This window comes from Dermacentor andersoni, chromosome 5 (assembly GCF_023375885.2).
Source record: "Dermacentor andersoni chromosome 5, qqDerAnde1_hic_scaffold, whole genome shotgun sequence".
NCBI classification, from domain to species: Eukaryota; Metazoa; Arthropoda; class Arachnida; order Ixodida; family Ixodidae; genus Dermacentor; species Dermacentor andersoni.
In genome coordinates, this window is record NC_092818.1 from 4,264,492 (window position 1) to 4,290,746 (window position 26,255).

Genomic DNA, 26,255 nt, shown 5'->3' on the forward strand with positions numbered 1-26,255 from the left:
GCATGTCGACTATGTTTCCGCAACCGCTCTCCGAAAGCTTTTTTTCTTACGCCGCTCGCTTAAGCTCGCGACCCCTGCTACACGCCTCCTTGCCTACAACACTATTATTAGACCAATCTTAGAATATGCAGTAATTATCTGGGACCCTTTTACAAAGGTAAACATAAATAAACTTGAAAGAATCCAAAAGAAAGGAGTAAGGTTTATATATAACACTTACGGGCGTGCATCAGTCAGTGACCTCCTCAAAAAAAGTGGTTTACCCTCTATTCCTAACAGAAATCGCATATGTCGCTTAAAGTTTTTCTATCAATTAATTAATAATAATCTCAAAGTTGACACCTCCAATATCCTTACCTATTCCTCGGGGTACCAAACTAGAAATCGCCATTCTCTTTCTATAACACCATTAAATCCGCGAGTTAATTGTTTTAAATATTCCTTTTTTCCAAGGACCATCAGTGATTGGAATAACCTCACGGATGATGTTGTCAGACAGACATCATTACATTCATTTCAAGAGCATTTGAATTGATTGTTGTTAATTGACCTTGTCGCTGTATTCTCTTGTTGAAATTCTATGTGCAATTTTGTTTTCTTTGTGTCTGAAATTCTGTATCTTAACACAATGTTTCCCACCTGCTATGATCTTGTGTACAAGATCGCAGTATTCATAAATAAAATAAATAAATAAATAAAAGAAGCAGCACACCACCATGCAACAATAAATGGTACTATTTAACAAAAGAAAAAGAAACAAAATATCTCATTTTTTGCTGGCCTTCCAAAAACACAAATTTGTGCTCATTTTGCATGACGTATGGTTGGCTCACACATGTCTCCTTTTCATCTTGCGATATTAAATGCCTCAATTATTTCTCTAGTTAGCTTATCCCTATGGTTAGAAAGTATTGTAGTGCTATTAATGAAAAGCTGCAAGCAACCACATTTTGAATGATGCCCTTTTATGTAATAATGGATGTGGCTCTGTAGTGACCTTTTGTGTTCGGACAATCCTGCGTTCACACAGTGACCAGTCTGGCCAATGTACAACTTACCATACTACAAAGGCAAACAGTAAAATTAAATTATGGTGTTTTACGTGCCAAAACCACTTTCTGATTATGAGGCATGCCGTAGTGGTGGGCTCCGGAAATTTCGACCGCCTGGGGTTCTTTAACATGCACCTAAATCTAAGTACACGGGTGTTTTCGCATTTCGACCCCATCGAAATGCGACCACCGTGGCCGGGATTCAATCCCGCAACCTCATGCTCGGCAGCCCAACACCATAGCCACTGAGCAACCACGGCGGGTAAAGGCAAACAGTAAACAACAGACGTCCTACATTCCACAAAAATAGACACATGCTTAATCCCACACTCCAGTTGATTCGTCTTCAGAGGAGGTGTTGTCCTGTGGCCAATAAGGAGCCCCACATAATTGCAGTGCACAGCATGCGTCTTCCTTGTTACTAACTAGCAGGGAGTCCCCTCAGGGGGAGCCAAGGGCTTAGCTGCACTGCATACTGTTTTGTTGAGACAGGTGCTAAGACGACTGGCATGCCTCTTGGCTGTTTAGGGAAAACTCTGTTTTGGAGTCTTCAGTCTCTCTCTGAGGTGGGGACAAGTAAGCATTGTTGCGAACTCATGCCTTTGCATACCTTGTTCACCTTAATCAGCTGTGGTTATGACTTGTGCGAGCCTCACTTGCTGGCTGCAGTCAGAGCGTTTTCATGTTCACTTTGTGACGCAACTCTGCTTTGTGACACATTTGTTCCTACCTTTGTTTTCTCATGTGATTTTCATTTGCATGACAGCAAATCAAGTAAATGCAAACAATAAAATAATGTGACACAGTGACAATCGGTGTGAGCGCATATCAAGTACACTGGCTGCAGAAAGTGACTCATCCTTGAACACCACTGTGCAAGCGGTGAGTAAACTAAGTCCTTCCGTTTGCAGGTGTACATACAGTTGAATGAGTCTGTACCAGCAGGCAACCAGGTTGTACTGCACATTGCATTCTCGGGCACGCTGGACCGTGACCTCGTGGGGCTGTACCTGAGCTCGTATGTGACGGCAGCGAACGAAACTCGGCGCCTGGCAGCCACCCAGTTTGAGCCCACATCAGCACGGCGTGCCTTTCCCTGCCTGGACGAGCCTGCCTTGAAGGCCAGCTTTGAGCTGGAACTGGTGCACGAGCAGAGCCACCAGGCGTACGCCAACGCACGCCGCCAGAGCCTGCGACCATTTGGGGGACAGCTGGTTTCGAGCCGCTTCGAGCGCTCACTACGCATGAGTACCTACCTCGTGGCCTTTGTCATCTGCGACTATGAGGCTTTGACCAGCCAGCTGGGTGCAGTGCAGGTGAGCCTGTTGGCACGCTTACAATATTGTAGTTGATATTTGCTCACGTCCTACTTTCTTTTATTTTGTGCCCAAACGCCAGCACTGGCACATCAGTGCAGCATCACGGTATATTAGGTTATTTGGTTTGTAGTTCACGAAACTTGCTGCTTTCAGTCTTTGGCTCTGTTTGAGTAGTAATACAACATAGTTCCTCTTTACTAACAAAAATACCTAGGCTCGAGCAGACATTGTCAAAATTCATGATGTCATGGCAAGCTGTTGTGGAAAGATGGTGTCACCACCCATCTTTCATTTTTGCATCCTATGCCAAACCCTTCTCTTGGTGCTATTGTAGAAACGTAATTTACTGTTCTTCTTTTCTCATCACTGTTCCTTCAAAGGAGTGTGGTGCAGTGTGGTGCAGGTTCAAGTACCTTGTAGTAATGCTGAGGCCATATTAGCTAACATTTTAATTGGTCTTCACTGGTGCACATCAATGGAGAAAATGTTTAAAAGGTTGCATTGCTGATTTGTGTAGGTAGTATATCAGTTGCCGATGTCTGGATGGGCAGCTTTGTTTGGTTTGCTAAGCTGCACTATAGCTGGCACAAAGAACGACGAGGGCAAGCATGTGTGAGGAAGCAATGCAATTAGCCAGATGATGCTCCTAGCAAGTGGACCCGATTGAGTCCAGTTGCCTTTATACTGAGTGTTTACAAATTCCTTTGTAGGCTTCTTCAGTGAAAAGAAGTTTAGGTAGGCATGTTTTGATGCATAAGCGACATTGCTGGTCATGGGTAAAAATTCAGAATGGAATATTTGGCACTATTCCCAGTTTCAGCTCTTTCTGCAGCTGTTCGGCATCATTTTATTATTTTGCAAAGTACCAAGTCCACACTCTGATCATTATGCAGCTGCGAGTACTAGTGCCAAAGGAACAGAGTGCACAGGGGCATTTTGCTCTCAGCATGATGAAGCGGTCGCTGGACTTCTTCAATGACTTCTTCAGCATACCATACCCCATGAGCAAACTGGGTAAGCTGTTCTTTTTCATTGTGCGCATGCTGTACTTATGAAGTGGAAACACGCTGTGTACTGGGTGATCCAATCAAACGAGCAAGAGAAGTGGCCAACTACCTTTCGTTGGGCTAGTTGGTGGGGCACAGTACATACATGCGGCACGAACAGACCGAGATGAGATAGCACCGACTGGCAAACTGTTAGCCATTCTCACCTTTGCACTTGCAATGAGAAGGGGTGCCTGCACTAATCTTCACACAGACTGAAGAGATCACAGAGGAAAGCTAGCATTATGCCAGACATGGTAATCCAAGGTGAAGCAGCTGCCGTAAGTGTTGTTCGTAGCAGTACTTGAAACTCTTTGAAGCTTTGGTGCATTAAAATGCAATTATTGAGGCCTCAAAAAGCCATAAATTTTATTATGCAAATCCAGCTTGGTTAGCACCTTTGTGGTAGCTTGCTCACTTTTTATTGTATACCTCTTTTTATAGTGTACTAGAATACTGGGAAGTGTGCTGTCCATCGCGCAAGAGTACACAAATCAGGAAGCCATCACAACGATGACAGACACAAAGGGCGTTGTTTGCAACTGGTGGGCTCCAGCCATGCTCCAGCACACTTGCTATGTCGTCCACATTTTTCTGCTTCCTGTGATATGTTCCGCCGAAGCAACTCCCAAGTAAATACACTGTGTTTTCTTGCTGCACTGTGTGGTTCTTGTGCAGTTGAAGAAAGTATCGTGGGATAGGAGAGTGCCAGAATGATGGAAAGGTGATGGAATAAGCAAAGCAGGGCCCATTTTGTGTTGGGTTGAAATAGGGGCTACTGCTTGTGTGAAAATGTCCTGGCACATTTCTTGTGCTTCGACTCTGATCACCGTGAGGTGTGATCTCATTACAGTAGAACCTTGTTGGTACAATCCCGTTATGTACAATTTCCCGGCACCAATGTTCACGATCGAGAACACAGAAAAATGGCCCAATACAGTTACGCTTCTTCTTTACTGGTTCATACGTTCCCGGAGAACAAGATCTTTAGGCATCAGTGTTCAGTGCGTCACTAAAGTGTGATTGTACGATATGTCCACTAGGTCCCATGTAAACAAGAAAAGCAAGCACACGCGATAGAGAACAGTAGTAGCCCACCACCGCAGTATTCTCCTGCCCTTCTCTTGTAAAAACGTCGGTGTGCACTTGGTCTGCTATTCCGGAACCAGCAAATCTTCTCCCGGGTCGTTGCACACCACATTCACAATGACCGCCACCAACTTATTGTGATAAGCATCTTCACCTATCTGTTCCACAGTGTGGGTGACATAGTGCCATTAGAACTATACTGCACGCTTGTAACAGCTGATAACTCAAACATGCCACCGTTTCCTGCTGCAAGCAGCGCAAAGAACGCGTCATGTTTCGCACTGGCGGCATCATAGGCATCGCATTCTAGTGTCGCCCACAAGTTCAATTTCCTTCTGGTTTCCCAAAGCAAAACGACAATGTGCACATGCAATTGGACAACAACGGTTGCTCCGGCGCCACCAGCTCTATGCGCATCGGCTTCTCGTGCCACAACAATTCGTCCCAAGTGGGCCCTTCAAAACTTCCTGCCAAAACATCCTGCTTGAGAAGAGCTGTTGACCCAGGCCGAATTCGAGGAACACAAACATAAGCTTGCTGCAGCTGTAACAATGATGACACTCATCTCAAGCCCTCTGCCAGCTCAGCGCATGTAGGCGTCTTGTGCTGCAGCAATTCGCACAACGCTTCACATTACATAGATGTCAGCCAAGTTAAGTCTGTCATTTTTTTTTAGTGACTTAGGATCGTACGTTTTCCCGGTTAGTGTGTTTTTTCTCGCATCTTGGGGTGCCATTCGCTGCCGTAGTGACTTGCTGCACTCTGTATGAGCTCTAGATCTTGACCCTTCATCTAGCGGTTCCCCTGACAGAGGAACGGCTTTATTTCAGAGCTCACCCAGGACATTCTGCAATACAGCCAGATAAGCCACAGGAGGACAGCTACCTACCACCCGCAGACAAATAGTCCTACGGAACAGCTGAACAAGACCCTCGCCGACATGCTTGCAACTTACCTATGTTGATGCTGAGCACAAGACGTGGGATGCTGTCCTGCCATACATAACCTTCGCTTATAACATGTCAGTGCAAGAAGCAATGCAAATCACGCCGTTCGAGCTGGTTTACAAAAGGAACGTGACGACGAAGCTTGATGCCATGCTGCCGCACGTCACAGTTGAGAATCTCAATGTTGCCCGCACCGCACTGAAGAAGCCCGACAGCTCGCCCGCATCGATAACCAGCAGAGGACCAACAGCCAGCACTGCAATCTTCGACGGCGACACCAGCCCGGTGACCGTGTTTGGGTCTGATACGTCGACGAGGACTTAGCGAGAAACTGTTACTACACTATTTCATACCCTACAAGATCATCCAACATATTGGCGCACTGCACTATGTGGTGGTGCCAGACGGCATTTCGCAATCACAGTGGCGCCATGCACGACCTGAAGTCATCCAGTGATATGTCTTTAAGTCTTTCTATGCCTGCTGAAGAAGTCAAGGACTTTGTTTGTTTAATATACATTGTTTTGTTTTCACTTTCGTGTTTGTTTTTAAGAGAGGGGTGTTGACACGTGTAGTTACTTATCCTTTTCTTGGGGACTGCATTTCACCCACTAACATCTTAAATTTATCGCTCAGTGCAAGACGCGTCTGCATGATTGGAACTTACTGGAATTTTATCGATGGTTCTGTCTGTTGTCACTGAAGCTTGTGTAATCTGATTGTATGTGCAACATGAATTGTGTAGTACTTTCTGGAAGACACGCGAGCACCAGTGATTAGTCTGGAACTTTCAATGACCCATGTATAAAAGCCGATATAGAGAAGTATAAATAGCTTTCTTTACCGAGAGAATGTCCATGTTCTTTTAGACGGGTACTTATGCACCGACCGGTTTGTCCTATGTACATGTTGCCACAGGTTTAACGGAAACCGGTACACAACACCTATTCTGCATATAGGGAATTTTTGATCTTCTTTAAGACCGCAGCTTCATTTTTTTTACCCTATTGTCAAACTTATTTGAAATAGCTTGGCACAGTTCTTGCACCTTGTTAGGAGCGCTGAAAACCACTTCAACGGCACACCGGCTGGCAACATTCTTTAGCCCATGGGAAAAATAATGGACGTAAGGTACAACCGCAAGCGTTTTTTGTTCTTTCTAAGCCTGTTCCTTGAATCTGTGGGTTGTACGCCCTTTACTATTTTTATTACCTTTTCGGCCGCTCTGACTATAATGTGTTCTGGGAATCCCACTGAAGCTAGTCTTGTTACCTGATTGGCAAACCTTTCTTTTATTCGGTGGCAACAAGATTTTACTGAAGTGGCCCGAAGGCAAGACACCGCAATTCCGCTTTTTACAATCTTCGAATGTCCTGATTTGTACTGTAATATGGGCTTTTTTGATCTAGGGCTGTAGTACATCCAGCATGTGTGGTCGGGTGTTGTGTCGGCAGCGGCAGGCAAGCGGGGGGCCCCGATGGGCGAACGCGTGGCTAGCGCCGGCGCAGTGAAGGAGACACGGAGCTAACTGCTCCCGATGAAAACCGGAACGAAGACCCAGCCGACCCGCGGCCGTTTATTACTTATAAAGGCTTCACACGCTAGATGACGCCTCCCGATTGGTCCAAGCTTGTCACATGACAGAAGGGGGGTGCACCATCTAGCTAAACAACTACAAAACATACATGTACGATGACACAGAGATCTGACAGGGGGCGACACTATACTACATCATCCCCCCTTGGAAACAAAGCAAGCATACAGTGAAACGCGCACACAAGTCGCGCACTTAAGTCCAAAGGCAATTTCAGTTCGTTCCCCCCCCACGTTCACACACGTGCACCAGTCGCACACAAAGCACGCACTTAAGTCCACAACAAATTCAATCCGTCCCTTGGGCACCAAAACACAGGCAGTCACTCAAACAAAGTCTGACAAGGAACACGGCACAAAACTCACTGCACCGCTACAAGGAGCACATTTTATACCTGTGTTAATGAAACATGTGGACTGTCTCCTAAATGTCACAACGAGGCCCTTAGCCGTGGCATTTCGAAGACGGAAATACACTCTACAGTACAGAAACAAAATCATCGAGCCACGGAGGCCGTTTTCTGTCACGATGAGGACGCGTGCGTACCTCAGAAGAACTTTGGGGGTTGCAACGCGTATCGGTCGACTTTAAAGACCCAGTCGTCCCACTATTATTTACCTCCCCCTGGTTGGAAAACTGAACGTGGTTGTCGCTCAAAGCTGGAGAGGGTTGCCCAGGAAGCTCCTCTCGACATCCCAACAAGTCCTGGGAGGCTACCAATTCCCCAACGGAATCAGAGACGACTGCTGACTGTGTAGACTCGGAAGTGATACAGTCAGACGCACAACTTAACTGAAGCTTATGACTATGAGAAGACGCTGTCACTACAGACAAGTCATCGGAATGACTATCCAAGTTTGAATATGAGTACAAAAAGTCCCTATTACTTGTACACAATGTACTACCTGCTGGATCCTTCATCACTACGGTTAACTTAGACACATGCCACGTTTGCCCATCACTGAGTAGAAAAGTAGATGGTCCTATCTGGGCCTTGACTTTACGAGGTTTACTGTACTTAAAAAATCCTTTCCTGTTAAATCTAATTCTGACGTTGTCTCCCACCTTGATACGGGTTGCCTGAGCACCTCTACGTTTGTCTACGTACTGTTTAGTCTGCCACTGTTTCTGCAAGACCCTTTCTTGAACTTGAGACACAAGACTGTCCTGTTCCCGTAGATCTACACAGAGCCGCATGGTTCCATCCTTCTTGCGCACCACCACGAGTGGAGACACCCACTTAGTAGCCTCGACGCGCTCGATGACGTCGCAGTCCTCGAGACGTCGCAATTCATTTGTGACCTGGTCACGGAGAGCCAGGGGTAGTCGGCGCAACTTTGAAGATACTGGTTTCGCATCTTGCCGATGAATTCGGTGCACAAAGTTGTTGACGAGACCCAACTCGTCACTGGAAAGGTGATCAAAATCCGGAGGCACACCTGTGGGGCTCTGTACTGAAGGAAGCGATGGTAGACGACATGTCAGCGACGTACCGTCGATCTGTATGCCCAAGCGTTGGATGGCGTCTAAACCCAGCAGTGATGTTCCTGTAGTCGTTACATGGAACGTGACGGAGCATGACCTTTGGAAAAACTGGACAGTGGCTTGAAACAGGCCTTGAATGTCGATGCGTTGCTTGGAGAAATTTTTCAAGTCCACTGTTTGTGACAGTCTGTGCTGTCGACCAAAGTGCTTTCCAAAATCCTCGGCCGTCATCAATGAGACAGACGCTCCCGTATCCACCGGCAGTCGCATGGAGACGCCGTTCACTACGACTGGAACTTCCAAATCTTTTTTAGTTTCAAAAGCGCTTACCGTCAAGACAGACGCGGACGGCTGCCCTTCGGAAGTTGAAGACAGCGTCTCTGCGGAAGAGACGTGTTGAACAGTACGGGTTTTTCGGCATACTGATGCAGAATGGCCCAACGTGTGGCAGGCGTTGCACCGCCGGTTTCTTGCTGGACAATTCCTGTACGTTGCAATATGTTTCGTGCTGCCACAGCGATCGCATGCACCACGGTTCCCGGAGGAGCCATGTGCGAAATGTCGGCCCTCTCGGCGGCTTCTCGGAAGAAGTCTGCCCTCTCGGCGGCTTCTCGGAAGAAGTCGGTCGTCTCGGCGGCTTCTCGGAAGAAGGCGGTCGTCTCGGCGGCTTCTCGGAAGAAGTCGGCCATCTTCATGGCCTCCCGGACTACGTCGGCCATCTTGGCGGCTCCCCGGAAGAAGTCGGCCATCTTGGCCCGTCGACGGAACGCCAAGTTGAGATGCCTCAATTCTTCGAACATTTTCGGAGCCGAACGCGCGGTTCGCTCGATGCAAGGCTTCTAACGAGCGTCCAATTTCTTCTGCCTTGTCCAGGGACAGGGTTTCGCCATGAGCCAGCAACTTTTCGCGAACGCTGCCGTTCGCTACCCCGTATATTATTTGGTCTCGGACGCGCTCGTCGTAGGTTGCGGCGAAGTTGCACTGTACCGCCTTCTCCTTCAATGCGGTCACGAATTCCAGGAATCCTTCTCCCTCGAACTGCTTTTGACTGGTGAATTTGTGCCTTTCCGCCAGGACATTTGTTGACGCGGCGAACAGCCGGTCAAGCCGCTGCAAGAGTCTCGGGAACTCTGACGCTGGCGGGACCGCATCACTTGACGTTGACGCTGCGCCGGTCGACTGCCTTGCTGCCTCGCTTGACGCTGACGCTGTGCTGGTTAACTGCCTTGCTGCTTCCTGCTCCTCATCTGCAAAGTACTTCCGTTGTCCCTCACGCCCGAGAGCGCTGACGAGCGCGGACGCTCGTCGCGCGTCCGTCCAGTCGCCACCGCCGGCCGCTTCGAGGTGGGCCTGAAAAATTTTTTTCCAGCGATACCAAGGGATTAACGGTGGCCCGGGCAATTCCAGAAAAACGGGAAGGTTCGCCGTGAAAGACGCCATGCCCGGTAGCGTGCAGGAGACAGTGCAGAAAACAAGCCGGAGCTCGCAGCAGGAATGGGGCAAGGAAGAACAAAGGGAGCGAGAAGGCCTAGGCTCGGAAGCCTTGTAGACGCCGAGTGCGTCGGCGGCGTTTGCCTGCCATGCGGACACAGGAAGGGTCGCTTCACTTACGAAGCTCGTTGGTTTCCCAGGGCTTCGGTCGGAACCGCTGCGGGAATCCCATCCTCGTCGCCAAAGGATGTTGTGTCGGCAGCGGCAGGCAAGCGGGGGGCCCCGACGGGCGAACGCGCGGCTAGCGCCGGCGCAGTGAAGGAGACACAGAGCTAACTGCTCCCGATGAAAACCGGAACGAAGACCCAGCCGACCCGCGGCCGTTTATTACTTATAAAGGCTTCACACGCTAGATGACACCTCCCGATTGGTCCAAGCTTGTCACATGACAGAAGGGGGGTGCGCCATCTAGCTAAACAACTACAAAACATACATGTACGATGACACAGAGATCTGACAGGGGGCGACACTATACTACATCGGGTAACAATCGCAGAGACAAATCTATTAACTGTAGTTCGTTTTCTTTGGCAATCTCATGGGTAAACTTAAGGCCTAGGCTACATTCACGGAACACATTTAGTACATTAACCACATTACAGCCATGTTCCTTCCCATCAAAAATAACCAAAAGATCATCAACAAATCGAAATTTTTGCCAAGCTTCCTAAAGCACTGTGAATATTTTGGTCTACACGAGCTAGAAAAATGACGCTTAGTATTGGGGCTAACTTGGAACCTATACATATACCTGATTTTTGCACATACATTGCTTGATTCCAACTGACAAAAGTAGAGCTAAGATAAAGGAATAGTACTTCCATAAAGCTTTCTACGGTCATACCAGTAGATGGCTCTTTCTGTACTGGTGCAAAACAGAGGATAGGACAACGGAGTTCCTCTAGAACACGGTGAGACCGCTCTTGCCCACTGTCAAGAAGGCACCGTCTACAGAAGGAAGAGTGGCACGGCTTGGGGAATATTTTATTCCAGAAGAGGATAACAAGCTTCTGCAGCTTAGGCCAAAGTTCGCACTGGAACCGGCGCTGTGTCCACCTGTGAAGCTGGCAGCATCGAGAGCCATCTCCCGACTGGTCCCTGAAGAAGAACGTGCAAGGTGTGTTTCTGAATGTGTAGATGCCATCGCGAAGGCAAAAACTGCATGTGTTAGTCCGAACCGGCTCAACCTAGTGGCAGGAGACTTGGCTTCTAGAGGGTTATGTGTTGTTACCCCTGATTAAGAAGGATGTTTTGTTGTCCTACCTGATGGTATGTTTCGTCAAAAAGCTTGTGAAGCTATGGATAAAAATTTCAAGACAATCGGATGTTAAGCCTGCCAAAGAAAAACAGTGTGCTATTGAATTACTTCATTCCCTCAGTTTAGAAAGCCTATGTGCCTCAGTCAAAAAAGCAAAGGGCCTGCATCTTGAAGTGTTTTTCTCATGTAAGACGCACATACCTGGAGAGCCGTTCAGAGCCATTGTTACTGAAAGAAGCACTTTGCAGTAGGAGGTAGCATTATTTATCCAGAAACAGCTTTCTTCACTAAGAATCCCCGATCCGTTAGCAATCTGTAATTCTGTGGCAGTTGTACAATATTTGAGGGAAGACAAGACAAAGGGATGCAGCACCTTCAGCATTGATATACAAGATTTATTTTACTGGATTCCCCACACAGAGTTTTTAAAAAATGTAAAAATGTGTGTTCACGAAGATAACAATGAAGTAAAATTAGGAATGACAGCGGAGCACCCGTGAAAAGCGTTATGGAAGTACTGTTCCTTTATCTTAGCTCTACTTTTGCCAGTTGGAATCAAGCAATGTATGTGCAAAAATCTGGTATATGTATAGGTTCCAAGGTAGCCCCAATGCTAAGCGACATTTTTCTAGCTCGTGTAGACCAAAATATTCACAGTGCTTTAGGAAGCTTCAGTCCTGAAATTGCTGACAGTGAGATAATACCACCTACGTATAAAATGATTCGAAAGGATCGTGATTTGTGGGGTGGTGGTGTTGCACTCATTTTTAAAGAAGAAATCGAATTTGTTCCAATGAATTGTCCTAACACAGAAAGCATATGGTGCAGGGTAAACCTTGGCATTCTTTCGTGTGTCACTGCAGTAGTTTATAGGCCTCCCAATGGCCCCCTTATATTTCTTGAGTCACTTCAAGACTATCTTTAACTTCTGTATCTGCCAATGCAAGGGCAATCATTGTAGGTGATTTCAATCTGTTGAATGTCCTTTGGGAGTCACTTGAGGTAGGCTCAGCTGATGCTAAACATAGTGAGGCAATGCTGGACATTACTTTTAATAATGTTCTCATACAAATCGTTAAACATGCAACAAGGATAGGAATAACCATGGAATCAATATTGGACTTGGTTTTTGTTAGCAGTGAAATAACTGAAGAAGAAGGGCTCTCTGATCATAAACTTGTCTTAGTTTCCTTAAAGAAGCTCAGACCATGAAACATGAAAAAAGGCGAACTATGTATTTCTGTTATAGATTTTTCATACGCTGACGATGTATACATCTTAGACTGTTTGGAAACGTCCTTGGATTCATTTGATGTGGAGGATGACGACTACGTTTAAACGCATTGTAAGCGATTGCCTGCAAAATTTTGTTCCTAAAAATATAAAATAATCGGAAAGCATAACCCCTGGATAAATCCAACTTAAACGTAAGATAAAATGCAGAAAATGTAAGTGAGAAAAGTGTGCAAATGAAATATTGCACCTTTCTTTGATGCTTAAGCAGAAGCTGGTGGCAGCGAAAGAAGAGTACTTTTCAGAAAAGCTCATGCAATTTATGAAAGCTTCCCCACAGCGTTTTTGGTGTCACGTTTCACCCTCGTATAAAAAAATGAGGTTCATTGAAATGGATCGCTCTTTGTTCCTGACCAATCAGAAATCGCCAACAGATGCAATGCTTATTTTCATTCTGTGTTCAGTCTGCCTACTTCTTCGCCTCCGAAATACAGTACAGGAAGGTGTGACATTGCTATCTGACATGCCGGATGTTGTTTTGTCTGAAAAAGGTATATTCTCCCTCCTACTTAATTTAAATGCAAAAAGGTCGCCTGGCCCTGATTCAATTCCTAATGAGTTTCTGAAGCAATACGCTGAATGGGTCTCTCAATATTTACTTCTAATATTTAAAGCTTCTTTAGAGCAACATTGCTTACCAACTGATTGGTTACAGGCTAGAATAGTACCAGTACACAAATCTGGAAGCAAACACATTCCTGATAACTATAGACCTATTTCTATCACTTGCACCTGTTCCAAAATAATTGAGCATATCTTGGCAAAGTGCTTATCCGAACACCTTGAGGACACCAAGAAGCTAATTTCCAATCAACATGGCTTTAGATGGAAATTATCTACTGTTACCCAACTTCTAGAAACACTACACGATTTTTCTAAGGCAATAAATGACAGAGATCAAGTAGATGCAATTTGCTTGGACATGTCCAAAGCATTTGACGGTGTTCCACATGCAGAGCTTGTTTATAAGCTGTTTGACCATGGTGTAAACAGAAATACTGTGCTGTGGATAGAAGCATACCTCACCAAGAGAGCTCAGTTGGTGGAGGTAAATGCCTCAAAATCCGACGTCCTTGGGGTACCCTCTGGTGTCCCTCAGGTGCTAGGTCCCATATCTTTATGCTACATCAGTGACATTACAGTTGCCATCCCGCCCCATGTTACAGTCCGCCTATTCGCTGATGATTGTTTAATTTGTTCAGTTATCTCAAAACAAGAAGACCAGTGCCCACTAAACTCTGCATTGAACACTATTATTCAATAGTGTACAGCATACTAAATGAAAATAATCATGCAGAAACATCATATATGACAATTATAAACAAAACCAAAAATGTATTTTCTTTTGAATATGAAACGAACGGGCAGTTTTTAACACGAGTCATCCATTTAAAATATTTCATGATCATCATCATCATCAGCCTAACTACGCCCACTGCAGGGCAAAGGCCTCTCCCATACTTCTCCAACTACCCCAGTCATGTGCCCTCCTGTTGTACTTGCGCACAAAAAGAATGGATCTGTCAGATTCTGCGTAAACTATGGTATACAGTCAAACTTTGATATAGCTGACACATGAAATCATTAAGGCAGATTTAATTAGGAAGTTTGATAGCTCGTGTGTCAGTTCTCCTTCGATTGCACTTTGATCTTGGGAAATGGCGTATCTTGACAGGGTTTGAATGGCAAGCATTTAGTATGCTCTGTAAGTCCGTGGCTATCATTATCAGCATTACAAATGATATTCCAGGTTTTTTGCCGATCCTTCACATATTGCGCGTGGTTAGCGCCCTATATATTTATTCCTTCATTGCTTCACGAATAAACTGTTGTAAGTCAGCGCTGTGTGCATGTCGCTCTCTTGGGTCCTTGTCTTTTTCGCGCTGTGTCCTTTTTCCAGAACCTGTACCTGCAGAAGAGCAGCCTAAGGTCCAGCCCACGTCACGCCCCACACGTAACGGAGCAAGTACATAGCTGCAAGACATCAGAGCATAGAAAACCTGAGGGGCAACCAACAATCATGATACCCTCGGACGACATAGCAGCACCATAGCAGAGGCCTTCGTCCTGCAGTGGACATAAAATAGGTTGATGATGATGATGAATCAAGTTTGATAGATTGAAGGTGTCCCAACCCCTGACTTGTTGTGCATGCTACGGTGCGGCCTGTTCCCAATAAGTACTTCTGAGAGACACTGTGGCCTGAGCTGTGCCAAGGTCCTTAGCTGATTTTTTTGGCTCACACTTTTTCAGTGGGCACTTTTCTTTGCAAACACAGGATGAAAGAAGGCAATAGCAGTCTTTCCTTCTCTCTGGTTAAGATAAGGGCCTGCGGGAAATGCTAATGCACCCTTTTGTTGGCAGACCTGGTTGGTGTGCCTGACTTCGGTCCCGGGGCCATGGAGAACTGGGGTCTGGTCACGTTCCGCATGAGCTCACTGCTGTACGACGAGGCAGTGACGCCCGTGCGCAGCCAGGAGCGTGTTGCTTCCACGGTGGTGCACGAGATTGCCCACCAGTGGTTCGGCAACCTGGTGACCATGCGCTGGTGGGATGACCTGTGGCTCAATGAGGGGCTGGCCACCTTCCTCGAGGTGGTCTGCCTCCAGCAGCTGCAGCCCGAGTGGCGGCTCGCCGAGCTCTTTCCTTATTCGACCACCCAGCCTGCGCTGGAGCTGGACAGTCTGGACACCAGCCACCCAGTGTCAGCTAGCGTGCGTGACCCAGCCGACATTGATGCCCTCTTCGACTCCATCTCCTACAACAAGGCATGACTCTTCTTTTGCCTTTTGTTTTTCAGCTTCTGCCTATAGGGTGAAGGTGGGTTTATTGGCCACCGTATATATTTATTTATGCATACTTTGCCTCATTCGAGGCATTTCGCACAGTAGGTAGGTTGCTGTCTCGCCTCGTTTCGGGCCCTTTGAATAAAATGAAATTTGTGGCTGACTTCTAGCACTACAGCCCAATGCTCTAACCATTGGGTCATGATTGTGTACATATTTATTTATTTATTCATTTATTTGAAATACTCTCAATGCCATTGCAGCAAGGAGTCGTACAGTTGTTGTGTACATTGTTGCATATGTAATACCCCTGTCAATTGGGCAAGTTAAGTGCACTTACGGGGAGTGCACTTCGAGACCTTGAGCGGCATTTTAGGCTACGCGGTGCTAAACGGGAAAACAGAGCGCGCACACAGTTAAAAAAAAAAATAATGCGGCAGCCTAGGATCACAGTTTTTAAAGATGTAGATTAAAAAGAAAAACTTCTAAAACGTTGTTGTTTTACATTGTATTATAGATAAAACAACTACAATGTATATTTTCTCAACAAAAAATGCTAAGTATTTTATTATAAGAGTGCTTCAAGTCAATGCTGGCCAAGACGAATATCTAGCCAATCCAGAACAGCATGGGGCGCTATTCTGAAGATTCCGCCATTTTCTTCTATGCGTGTCGTAGACGCGATGCTAATAAAATGGCGCTGCTGGCCCCATTTTGCTTTCGTAACATGATGCCAACTTGACATTTTGCCTAAGAAACTGAAATGAAGGTGCTGAGCATAAGGTTATCGGTAAGGCAAAACAGTTTTCCTCCGCTGAAAAAATAAAGCAGCCAGCTCAAAGCGCATGATTATTCCGTCGAAAACGCTTCTCGTCTCCATCGTCTGCTGCATACAAGCCGTAGTCTGCTTCATAAGGTAAAATGTGTGTCCCCGGGAAATGGAATGAGTCGTCGTATGTTGGCGCTAACGTGCTTGTTTTCTGCCTTGAGACAACATACGCGACCTGCCAGTGGTGATGCGCGCGCGTTCTAGGCCACGTTATCGCTACCTCGTGAAATGCAAGTGACTCAGCCCGACTCGGCTGGCTGAGGAATGGCCGAATATCACCGATAGCTTTGCGTGCGCCAGAGATATCCACTAGCGCGACGCAAGCACCAGCACTGCCATCTCTTGTTCACTTCGCTGGTTACTCGCACCGAGGGAGGAAACATCAAGGCAGCGCAGCGTGCCTTGCGTACATTTCTTCTTATAAATTAGAAAGACGCTGTTGTCATTGATTGTGCGAAAAGGCATTAATCTTGATTACAATACAAATGCAGCAGTGAAAAGTGGACAACATTGCCGAAAGTTTGCTATGTTCAATCAATCAAATGATGGCCTCAAACACAAATGCCAACACCACCCGAGAGCGATGCAAATACTATGAGCACGCGTTATGAACAAAAGATTTTGATGGTGCCAAACGACGAGGAAAATGTGGCGATATGCATTCCTCTCGGCTGCCATTGCATATGGCTGGTCATTAGCATAATTTGCGCGGCTCGTCGCACCACAAATTATGGCGGCCCAGCACAATGTCACACATCGTCAAAATGACGTTTACGAAACAGCCCTTCCTCTGACGCTCCTCATGGAAGATTCCTTCAGCCAATCAGCAAGCTGGCATGGCGGCTATCTTGGATTGCCACCACATATTCGCGAAATTGCAGATGCATTGCAGTGGCTTCTGTACGCTACCGCTCACTTTCTTTTTGAAGCGCTAACGTCGCAATATAGCTGCCAAGGACCAAAAAAATGTATTAGTCAATAAAATTTGCATCTCCACGTCACATTTCGTCATCTTCTGCAGCCCCGAGCGTGCTAAAGATGCTAGGTCCGGTCCACCACCTAGGAATCCGACTGGCCACTGGAGCTTTCAGAACAAGTCCCATTGAAAGTTTATATGCAGAATCAAATGAGTGGTCACTTCATCTGCAGAGAACATACATCAGCCAAACATATTTTCTGGAAATCCACTCTAATCCTCAACATCCCTGTTTTAATACCATTAACGATATGACATATGCTACACTCTTTCATAATCGTCCCTCCGTAAGACAGCCTTTCTCGCTGCGTGTGAGGGAGCTTAGTGATGAAATGCATGTCCCACTCCTCGAGCTCCGCCTAATGCATCCAGCCAAGCTGCTACCTCCTTGGGAGTGGCAGCTCATACAATGCGATATATCTTTTGTGCAAGTCACAAAGCATGCTCCAGAGATTGAAATACAAATGCACTTCCGGGAACTCCAGTACAAATACTCCTGCACAGAGTTCTACACAGATGCATCGAAGACACACGACGGGGTGTCCTATGCAGCCGTCGGTCCATCCTTCTCGGAATCCAACGTACTGCATCCGGAAACCAGTATCTTTACAGCCGAGGCCTACGCACTGTTGTCGGTTGTAAAGCATATAAAGAAATCAAAACTCCAGAAATCAGTTATATATACGGACTCCCTTAGTGTTGTGAAGGCCTTGATGTCATTCTCTAACCACAATAATCCGGTAATTAATGAACTCTATTCCGTTCTGTCTAAAGCGTGTCACCAGCATGTCATCATATGCTGGGTGCCAGGTCATAGGGGCATCGAAGGTAATGTTCTGGCGGACCAGATGGCCACGTCAGTTGCATCGCATTCTGCTAATCCCACCGCGGCAGTTCCTGTCACAGATCTGAAGCCCTTCTTACGGAGGAAACTACGGAACCACTGGCAACGCCTATGGGACGCGGAAACAAGTAATAAGCTCCACGTGATAAAGCCACAGTTAGGATTCTGGCCCTCTGTAACAAAACCACGCCGATCAGATGTCCTATTCTGTCGTCTCAGAATAGGACACACATTCGGCACCCATAATTTTCTACTCACCAGAAATGATCCTCCAACCTGCGGTAGAGCGAGGAGAGGCTTACCGTCCTCCACGTCCTCCTGGAGTGCCGGAAAGCCGAATCTAAAAGAAAGAAACATTTTCCCTTAGCATACCGGCAGCACATTCCCCTTCATCCAGTAATGTTACTCGGCCCAGAACCGCTATTTGACACCAACGCAGTTCTAAGTTTTCTGAAAGATGTTGTCTTGCATGTTATTAGCCCCACATGTTCGTAGCGCCTCCTCCCTTCAGAGGATGGCGCTGTGATAGTTCTTTCGTATAGCACGTGCCTCTAGGCTCTTGTGTTTCAAGGGCTGCGGTGAGGCAACAGTGCTCCAGGTATTTTTACCATCTCGTATATTTACTATTCTCCGTCATTCTTTTACGATGGATTTTAATGTTCATAGTATTCGTCATTTGTCATCGCCATAATTTTATAGCAAGTAGATTTTACGCACTTTACAGCAACTATTTTTAGGCCACTTTACATCCAAGTCACATCTTCCATAATATATCGTCAACATTACCACTTGTCATGGCGCTCTTTGGCCAAACCTGGCCCTTGCGCCACAAAACACCATACATCATCATACACGCGCTGCTTAGGTCACGTTCTGAAGTATACATAAGCTTCCATGAACATTCCGTCATCCCATTGTGAACAAGGCTTCCGTAGCGAAGCCGAAACATCTTTTAGATTTATTCATTTCTTAGCACTTCTGTTGGTCGGTGTCCATCGTTTTATTACTTTGAGTCTGGTACAAAGGGAAAGCAGCCATGATGTCATGTTACGCCATGTGGGACACCTGTCCTCGGCCTGAATGCGGTTCAAGCCCTCAACCTTCTCATTATGGGAGAAGAATTGCGCTGCCTGCACCTGTCCACAGAGGGACATGCAGAAGTTCCTGCCATGAGCCCCGGTTTGCAACCTCGAAATGCCACACCAAAAGCAGCGCTAGGCCCTCCTAAGTTTGGTATGCCGCCAATACTATGGATCATGTTTGGCCATTTGTTTTTGCCTGGCTTGGGACTTGTCAAAGGTGTGCAACATAAGGTCACAATGAAAAACTTGGTCACACCGGTCTCGCAGAAGCTAAGGCCCCTACCATTCTCTGTCCGCCAGTCGGTCTCCGACGAGATCAAGAAGCTACTTGCAGCAGATGTTATCGAGAGAATTAACGCCTCCGAGTGGGTCTCTCCAATTGTAGCAGCTCGCAAGGCAGACGGTAGCATTTGACTGTGCGTCAATCTACGAGAGCCTAACACAGCTGTAGTAGCAGACAGCTTTCCCTTGCCTCAGATGGAGGAACAGAGCACACTGCTTCTCCAAGGTGGACCTGGCATCGGCCTACTATCAAGTTGTGCTCCACCCAGAAAGCAGAACCCTAACTGCGTTCATTACGCATGAGGGCCTTTTCAGGTTCAAGAGGGTTTGCTTTGGGTTGGCGTCAGCACCGGCTGCATTCCAGATCATGACAAAGATTCTGGAAGGCTGCAAAGGGGTCTTGCGTTACTTGGACAACATAATCATTTTTGGGAAGACTGAGAGCGAACACACACGGAACCTGAAGCAAGTCCTTGAACGAATAGTGGTAGCTGGGTTCAAGCTCTACGAGAAATGCGTATTTAAAACATCGGAGCTGTCTTTCTTAGGACATCGGGTCAGCGCAGAGGGTATAGCACCGCTCCAGAACAAGGTTGATGCGATCGTTAAGGCTCCTGCACCTACAGATGCAGCCACGCTATGCTCTTTTTAGGGCTAGTTGAATACTATGCCAAGTTTGTTCCGTGACTGGCAGATGAGGTAGAGCCAATGCGCCGTCTACTACTCAAAGACATAACCTTTGACGGGACCACACTGCTAAAGAAAGTTTCACAAGGATAAAAAGACTCCTAGCATCCCACAAGGCCCTACGAATGTTTGACCCGACGTTGCTCGTCATTGTCTCAATAGATGCATCTGCATACGGTCTGGGCGCCGTATTGCAACAAGTGGAGGGGTCCCATATGCGAACTGTGGCATTTACATCGCAAGCATTAACAGAGACAGAACGAAAATACTCAGCTGGAGAGCGTGAAGCCCTGGCCTGTCTATGGGCCTGTGAGAAGTGACACGTTTATCTCTGGGGCCGGCCGTTCACCCTATTGACAGATCACCAGGCTCTGGTTGCCTTACTCTCGTCTCAGAGTACAGTACAGTGGCCCCTTCGTATCGCAAGGTGGACTGCACAACTCCTGCGCTACAACTTCAAAGTCCAGTACCGCAGAGGAACCCACAACCAAATAGCAGATGCCTTGTACTGAATGCCTGTTTCAGAAACACAGGGTGGCTTCCAAGTCGATGAAGAGGTTGTGTCTTTAGTTACATCGCCTGTACATCTAGAGGATCTTCGGGTTGCTACCGCTGAGGATGGCATACTACAGCAGGTCACAAAATACATCCAGTCATCATGGCCAAATCGGAAAACACTTCCGGCAGAACTGACACCCTACCATGATGTACAGGAGGAGCTTTCCAAATTCAAAGTGGGTGCCTACGTGTGTGTCAAATGTCCTCTACCTGGACTGAAAGGCACCCCCAGTTTTGGTGCTCCACTCAAAATCCTGAAACGCATAGGTCGTTGGTCATTCCACCTCGAGGACTGCTGGACGTAGAACGCCTCTCAATTATCCGCTGTGCCCCACGAAGCGGTACAAGAAGCAACGGCGAGACAAGAATCCCTGCGGGGGGATATGGACATAGACATGCCGGCAGGCAACGCCAGAACTCGGACACCATCCTTAGGAACACAGAGCACCACATCCCAAAGAACACCAACGACTGATGACGCACAGTCTCCAGAACCGCTGGTGTCACCACTGCCTCCTTGCACGCTGAGCCCACCTACACAACCAGGGAGCCCACTAGCTGAAACCGTGACCTCTGGACTGTGTGCTGATTGCGGTGGCGAATCGAGAAACCCTCATCAGCCAGTAGAGTCAGGGCTGCGCCGTTCTATATGGGAGTGAAGACCGCCAGCATAGTTCAGGGATTATGTGCAATGAATTTACTCATTGCAGTGACTTTATTAGGCAATCGCCACCAGTGACTTTACTAACAATTTGTTAGCGCAATTATTTAATTGGCCGCCACAAGCAGTAACGGTTTTTTTGGTTGTGTGCATATAACCTGCATTCTCTTATTGAGGGAGGGCTAAATGTAGTGTCGTGCCTTCGCAACAGATGGCACTGCGGACGTGACGCAGGTCACATGCGACTGATGGCACCACAGCGCTCATGTATATAAGTTACGCTCACCGGAATAAAGGTTGTTATCGGCATGGAACCGGCAGTAGTGTAGCCTCCGTGTCGCTGGGCTAGCGACACGACAAAAGCTTTGAAGAATTCCGTGCTCAAGTAAAATACCTTCAAGTTGAACTTGCCAAAGTCGAAAAGCAAGGCTATGAGTGCCAAAAAAGAGACCTTAAGGCTAAATAAGGAACTACAGGAAACGAAGATGCAGCTTGTTGAGTTAAAACAATACAGCAGAGGAAATAACATTGAAATTAGAGGCATCCCAAAGAATAAAGATGCGAACGTCATTGGGACCGTCTGAAAAGTCGCATTGTCTTTGCATGTCCAGTTTTCCTTCGGCGACATTGACGTGGCTCACTGTGTCCTGACAAAAGGCAACGTTCTTTCAAATGTAGTCGTAAGGTTCACATAGAGATCAGCTTGTTACAAGCTACTGAAGGCAGCTAAAAAGCAGCAACATAATGCAACCATGCTAGGGTTTCAGAACAACAATTCTGTGTTCACAAAAGAGCACTCGTGTCCAGAAAACTAAATTTTACTTGGAAAAGCAATCCAGAAAAAACGGGAGAAATGCTTTAAATTTGCATGGATGTCCAAGGGAGAGATACTATTGCAGAAGTCAGAAATTAAAGGTAGTGCACCTAACATGTGAAGAAGACTTAGCGAAAATAGTTTAACCATCTTTTCCCAGGTTACCTCATAGTCCTTAATAACTATGGCTTACAAAAGGCTGAAGTTGACAATATTTGTATCAACAAGAATACCTCAGATTTTCATTGCAACATTCGCAGGATCAATAGAAATCTAGGTTTGTTTTCTGCATTTATGTCACAACACATGCATTCATTCAAATTCATTGCAACAACAGAGGCGGGTTACGAAAAAAGAAAGTATCACCATTCCAGGTTACAGCACTGTATCAAATGCACACGAATCACGCTAATGTAGGAGTGGCGTCGTTTTCGTAAAAGACGATAGATCATTTTCTAAGGTCCCAGAGCCCACGTATAGTTGCAATGACATTGAATCGCTTTTTATTCTGCTAGAGGGTGACTTCATCATTGGAGCAGTCCTCTTAGCGGCAGCATGGCTGCATTTCTCGGTAAGCTGGAATATATTTCTTGCGTTGTGTCAGAAAAACCGACATTGGCCACTGGTTGTCGTAGGTGATATACCGTATTTACTCGAATCTAGGCCGACCCCCTAAAGTCCGAAGCCAACAAAAAAAAATATGTTACCTCGAATGTAGGCCGAACAAGAAAAGCGAGGACAGCATTCACAAAATGCAAACGGCATTTATTGAATCTGAACGTGCAGAGCTCATTCAACGTCATCGGCGCTGCTAGACTTGTTGCTGTGTTCCTTGTCACTGTCACCTTCAAACAGTGCACTATCTTCAGTACCGTCAAGCGCATTAGATATGCTGCACTTTTTAAAGGTGTGCACGATCAAAGTACCTGGGATGTCGTCCCACGCTGCAGCTACCCAGCCCGCCAGCTGCCATAGCGATGCACGTTTGATGCGGCCCGTGGCCGTTAGCATGTGGTGTTCGTCAGTCAACCAGTCCGTGTAATATTTCCACAGACGATCCTTGAAAGGTTTGTTGATGCAGAGATCAAGAGGCTGCAACTGGCCCATCATGCCGCCCAGTATAACAGCGAGGTCCGTGTTCGCTTGGGCGAGCGCAGCCTTCATGTTGTCGGACAAGTGCCCACGATAAGAGTCGATGACAAGGAGCGAGTTCTCTGTCAAAATGACTCCTGGACGGCGTCGCCACACAATCTTAACCCACTCTTCCACCATCGCACCCGTCATCCACCCATTCTCATTTGCCCACACAATGACACTTCTTGGGAAAGTTTCTCAAGCAGGCAGTGTCTTCCTTTGAAATATCATATAAGGAGAAAGTTTATGTCCATCAGCTGTGCAGCACAGCATCACAGTTGCGTGCTGCTTCTTGTAGCCCGCGAGCTCACCTTCACCTCCTTGGCACCCTTTTCATTCACGGTGTACGCCACTGGCATATCAAAATACAGAGCCCTCTGGTCGGCGTTGCCGATTTGCCCAAGGTTGTAGCTTGCTGCTTCTCTCTTTCGCAGCATGTAGCGCTGAAAAGCTATCAGCTTTTCTTGAAAATCGCTTGGCAGCTTCTGGGTGATTGAAGTGCGACGTCGGAGGCTGAAGCCGAAGCGCTTCATGAATTTCTGAAGCCAGCGCGGGCTGGCTTTGAAATCCTTTGGCATTAGGCCTCGCTCCCTCGAAAGTTCCCTAGCTTTCGCTTGGAGCACTTCTGTTGTCACTGGAAGGGCAGCTGCTCTCTACGTCCGAACAGTCGGCCAAAACTGTCTCCACTTCATGGTGACGGCCTTTCTTTGGTCTGCTAAATCATCCCCGTTGCGGCGCACGCAAAAAGCTGCTCTCGTTGTCCCCTCCGATGACGGACGTTTTTCTCGTCGACGCCGAAGTCCCACCGGCTTGAAGGTTCGACGATGCCTCTGCGGCTATCACAACTTTTCACTTGAAAGTGGCACTGTAGTGGCATCTCCTGCTTGGTGCCATCGCGATAACACCACGCTGCACACTGATACGGCCGACACAGCACAGGTCAAAATGGTGACCTTGCTTGTCTACGGTTGGCTACTGGCACAGCTAGTAGCAGCTGCGATACTGACTTTTCTAGGTGGCGCTAGTTAGGCACCATATTTAGCAGTTTAAATGAAAAACTGCCGCTTTTTTTTTTAAATCCTCGAACCTAAGACGACCCCAGAGTTTGGAATATGATTATTTGAAAAAAAACTATCGGCCTAGATTCGAATAAGTACGGTAAATATAAACATATTAAGTATGAATAACCGTGGCCATACCAATTTACTGCAATCCTACAACTTCCGTAACTTCATTATATCATCTACACGTATAACTAGTACGTCTGTGTCTTTAGTAGATCATGCTTTAACTAATCTAGACACAGGGGTAGTTGGAGGCGCTTACTCAAAGCCAATCACCAATCATCTTCCTATATTTGTTGCTTCCGATTTTGTTGTTAGTACTAAGCGCTCAAGATTTCATATTTTAACCAAAGTAGATAATAAGATATTAAGCAAAGAGATTCTTTCGATAGACTTCAATCACAGACTTTGAGTTTTGCGAAGAAAATTTGAACTTCCCACAACAACTATGCAGTACAAACGGGTATGTCGCCTGGAAAAATATTCTACTGAAAAAAGCGGCCCATAATCGCAAAATTGTCTTCTTTCAAGGACAAGCAAAGTATCCTGTCCGCAGCACATAAACTTAAGGGAACATTTTCAATTGATGAAGACTTCATGCCATCAACACGTGTGGCTAGAAGAAAACTGGTAGTTTTTGCCAGGCCACTTGAAAAGCCTTTTACGTTGGTGCTCGACAAGCTCTACATAGACAAACAAGTATATGTTTACGACACCGCTAGCGACTCAGTAATACAATGTTGAATTGGTAAAGGCAAGGCGTAGAAGAACAGGACTCAAGAAGAACACACACGACAGGTGCCGGTCCTGTCGTGTGTGTTCTTCTTGAGTCCTGTTCTTCTGCGCCTTGCCTTTACTAATTCAAGCATGAACCAACTAGCCCAAGCAAGAGTTTTACTTAATACAATCTACCAGATAGCTAGATACAAGCCCAAGCTCACAAAATAATCAGCTGCATTTCTTGCCACAAGCCACTCTCTCGCTCTCTGTGGCCTACACTAACATCCGAAGTTTGCTACCTAAACACGATACACTTTGTGCTTTTCTAGATGATAGTGACTCAGACATAATAGTACTAACAGAGACATGGTTGAATCCAGATATCGACGACAATGAGATTCTGCCAGGAAATAACCTTTACAAAATTTATAGAAATGACTGCATCAATAAGCGCAGTGGGGGTATACTTATCGCCATTAAAAAAAATCCTTCATTCATATTTTGTTGATTTCGGGTCATTTCTTGAGATTGTGTGGGCTACTTTTCATGTGTTCTCTAGCGCTGTACTTATTGGGGCCTGTTACAGGGCACTAGATTGTAACCATTCCTTTTTGAATGACTTGCGGGACAGTGTTATTAAAGCGCTCCAGCTGTGTCCATCCAACCACATTTATCTTCTTGGTGATTTCAATTTTCCGCTTATCGACTGGGAACATATGTCATCTTCATGTCATGCGTCTCTGGAACTAATCAATCTAACCTTAGATTTTAACTTCTTCCAAATAGTGAAGGCGCCTGCACGTGCTTCCAATATCTTGGACTTGGTTTTCACAAACGATCCTGACACAATAACTTCCATCTCAAATATGAGCAGCTTTAGTGATCATAACCTCATCCAACTAGCTGTTAGCATTCCGAAGCCCGTGTCTGGCACAATAACAAAACAAATATTCGATTATAACAGAGCAAATTACGATGAGATAATCTAAACTAGAAGAATTTTTTTTGCCAAGCGCTACTACCTTAATTTAATTGTCGATCCGTAAACGACAACTGGGTACTGTACAGGAAAAAATTAACTGCAACACTAGACCGGCACATCCCGATAGTCTCCATAACTAACGACAAATCAAGCCCTTGGTTCAACAAGTCTCTTCGCAAACTAAGGAATAGAAATAAACATTCGTATAACAGGGCTAAACACGTGCACACTGCTGAGGCTTGGCAGATATACAAAGACTGTT

At 46.3% G+C, this 26,255-nt stretch overlaps 1 protein-coding gene across 1 annotated transcript in view; it reads left to right on the forward strand.

The window, feature by feature from the left end:
- LOC126529908 (endoplasmic reticulum aminopeptidase 2-like) overlaps window positions 1–26,255 on the forward strand; it is a 123,128-nt gene that overhangs the window by 16,529 nt on the left and 80,344 nt on the right. The window contains exons 3-5 of the mRNA XM_050177359.2: window positions 1,964–2,368; window positions 3,265–3,385; window positions 14,939–15,342. Of these exons, the coding sequence (XP_050033316.1) occupies window positions 1,964–2,368; window positions 3,265–3,385; window positions 14,939–15,342 (930 nt within the window). The remainder of the gene's footprint in view (window positions 1–1,963; window positions 2,369–3,264; window positions 3,386–14,938; window positions 15,343–26,255) is intronic.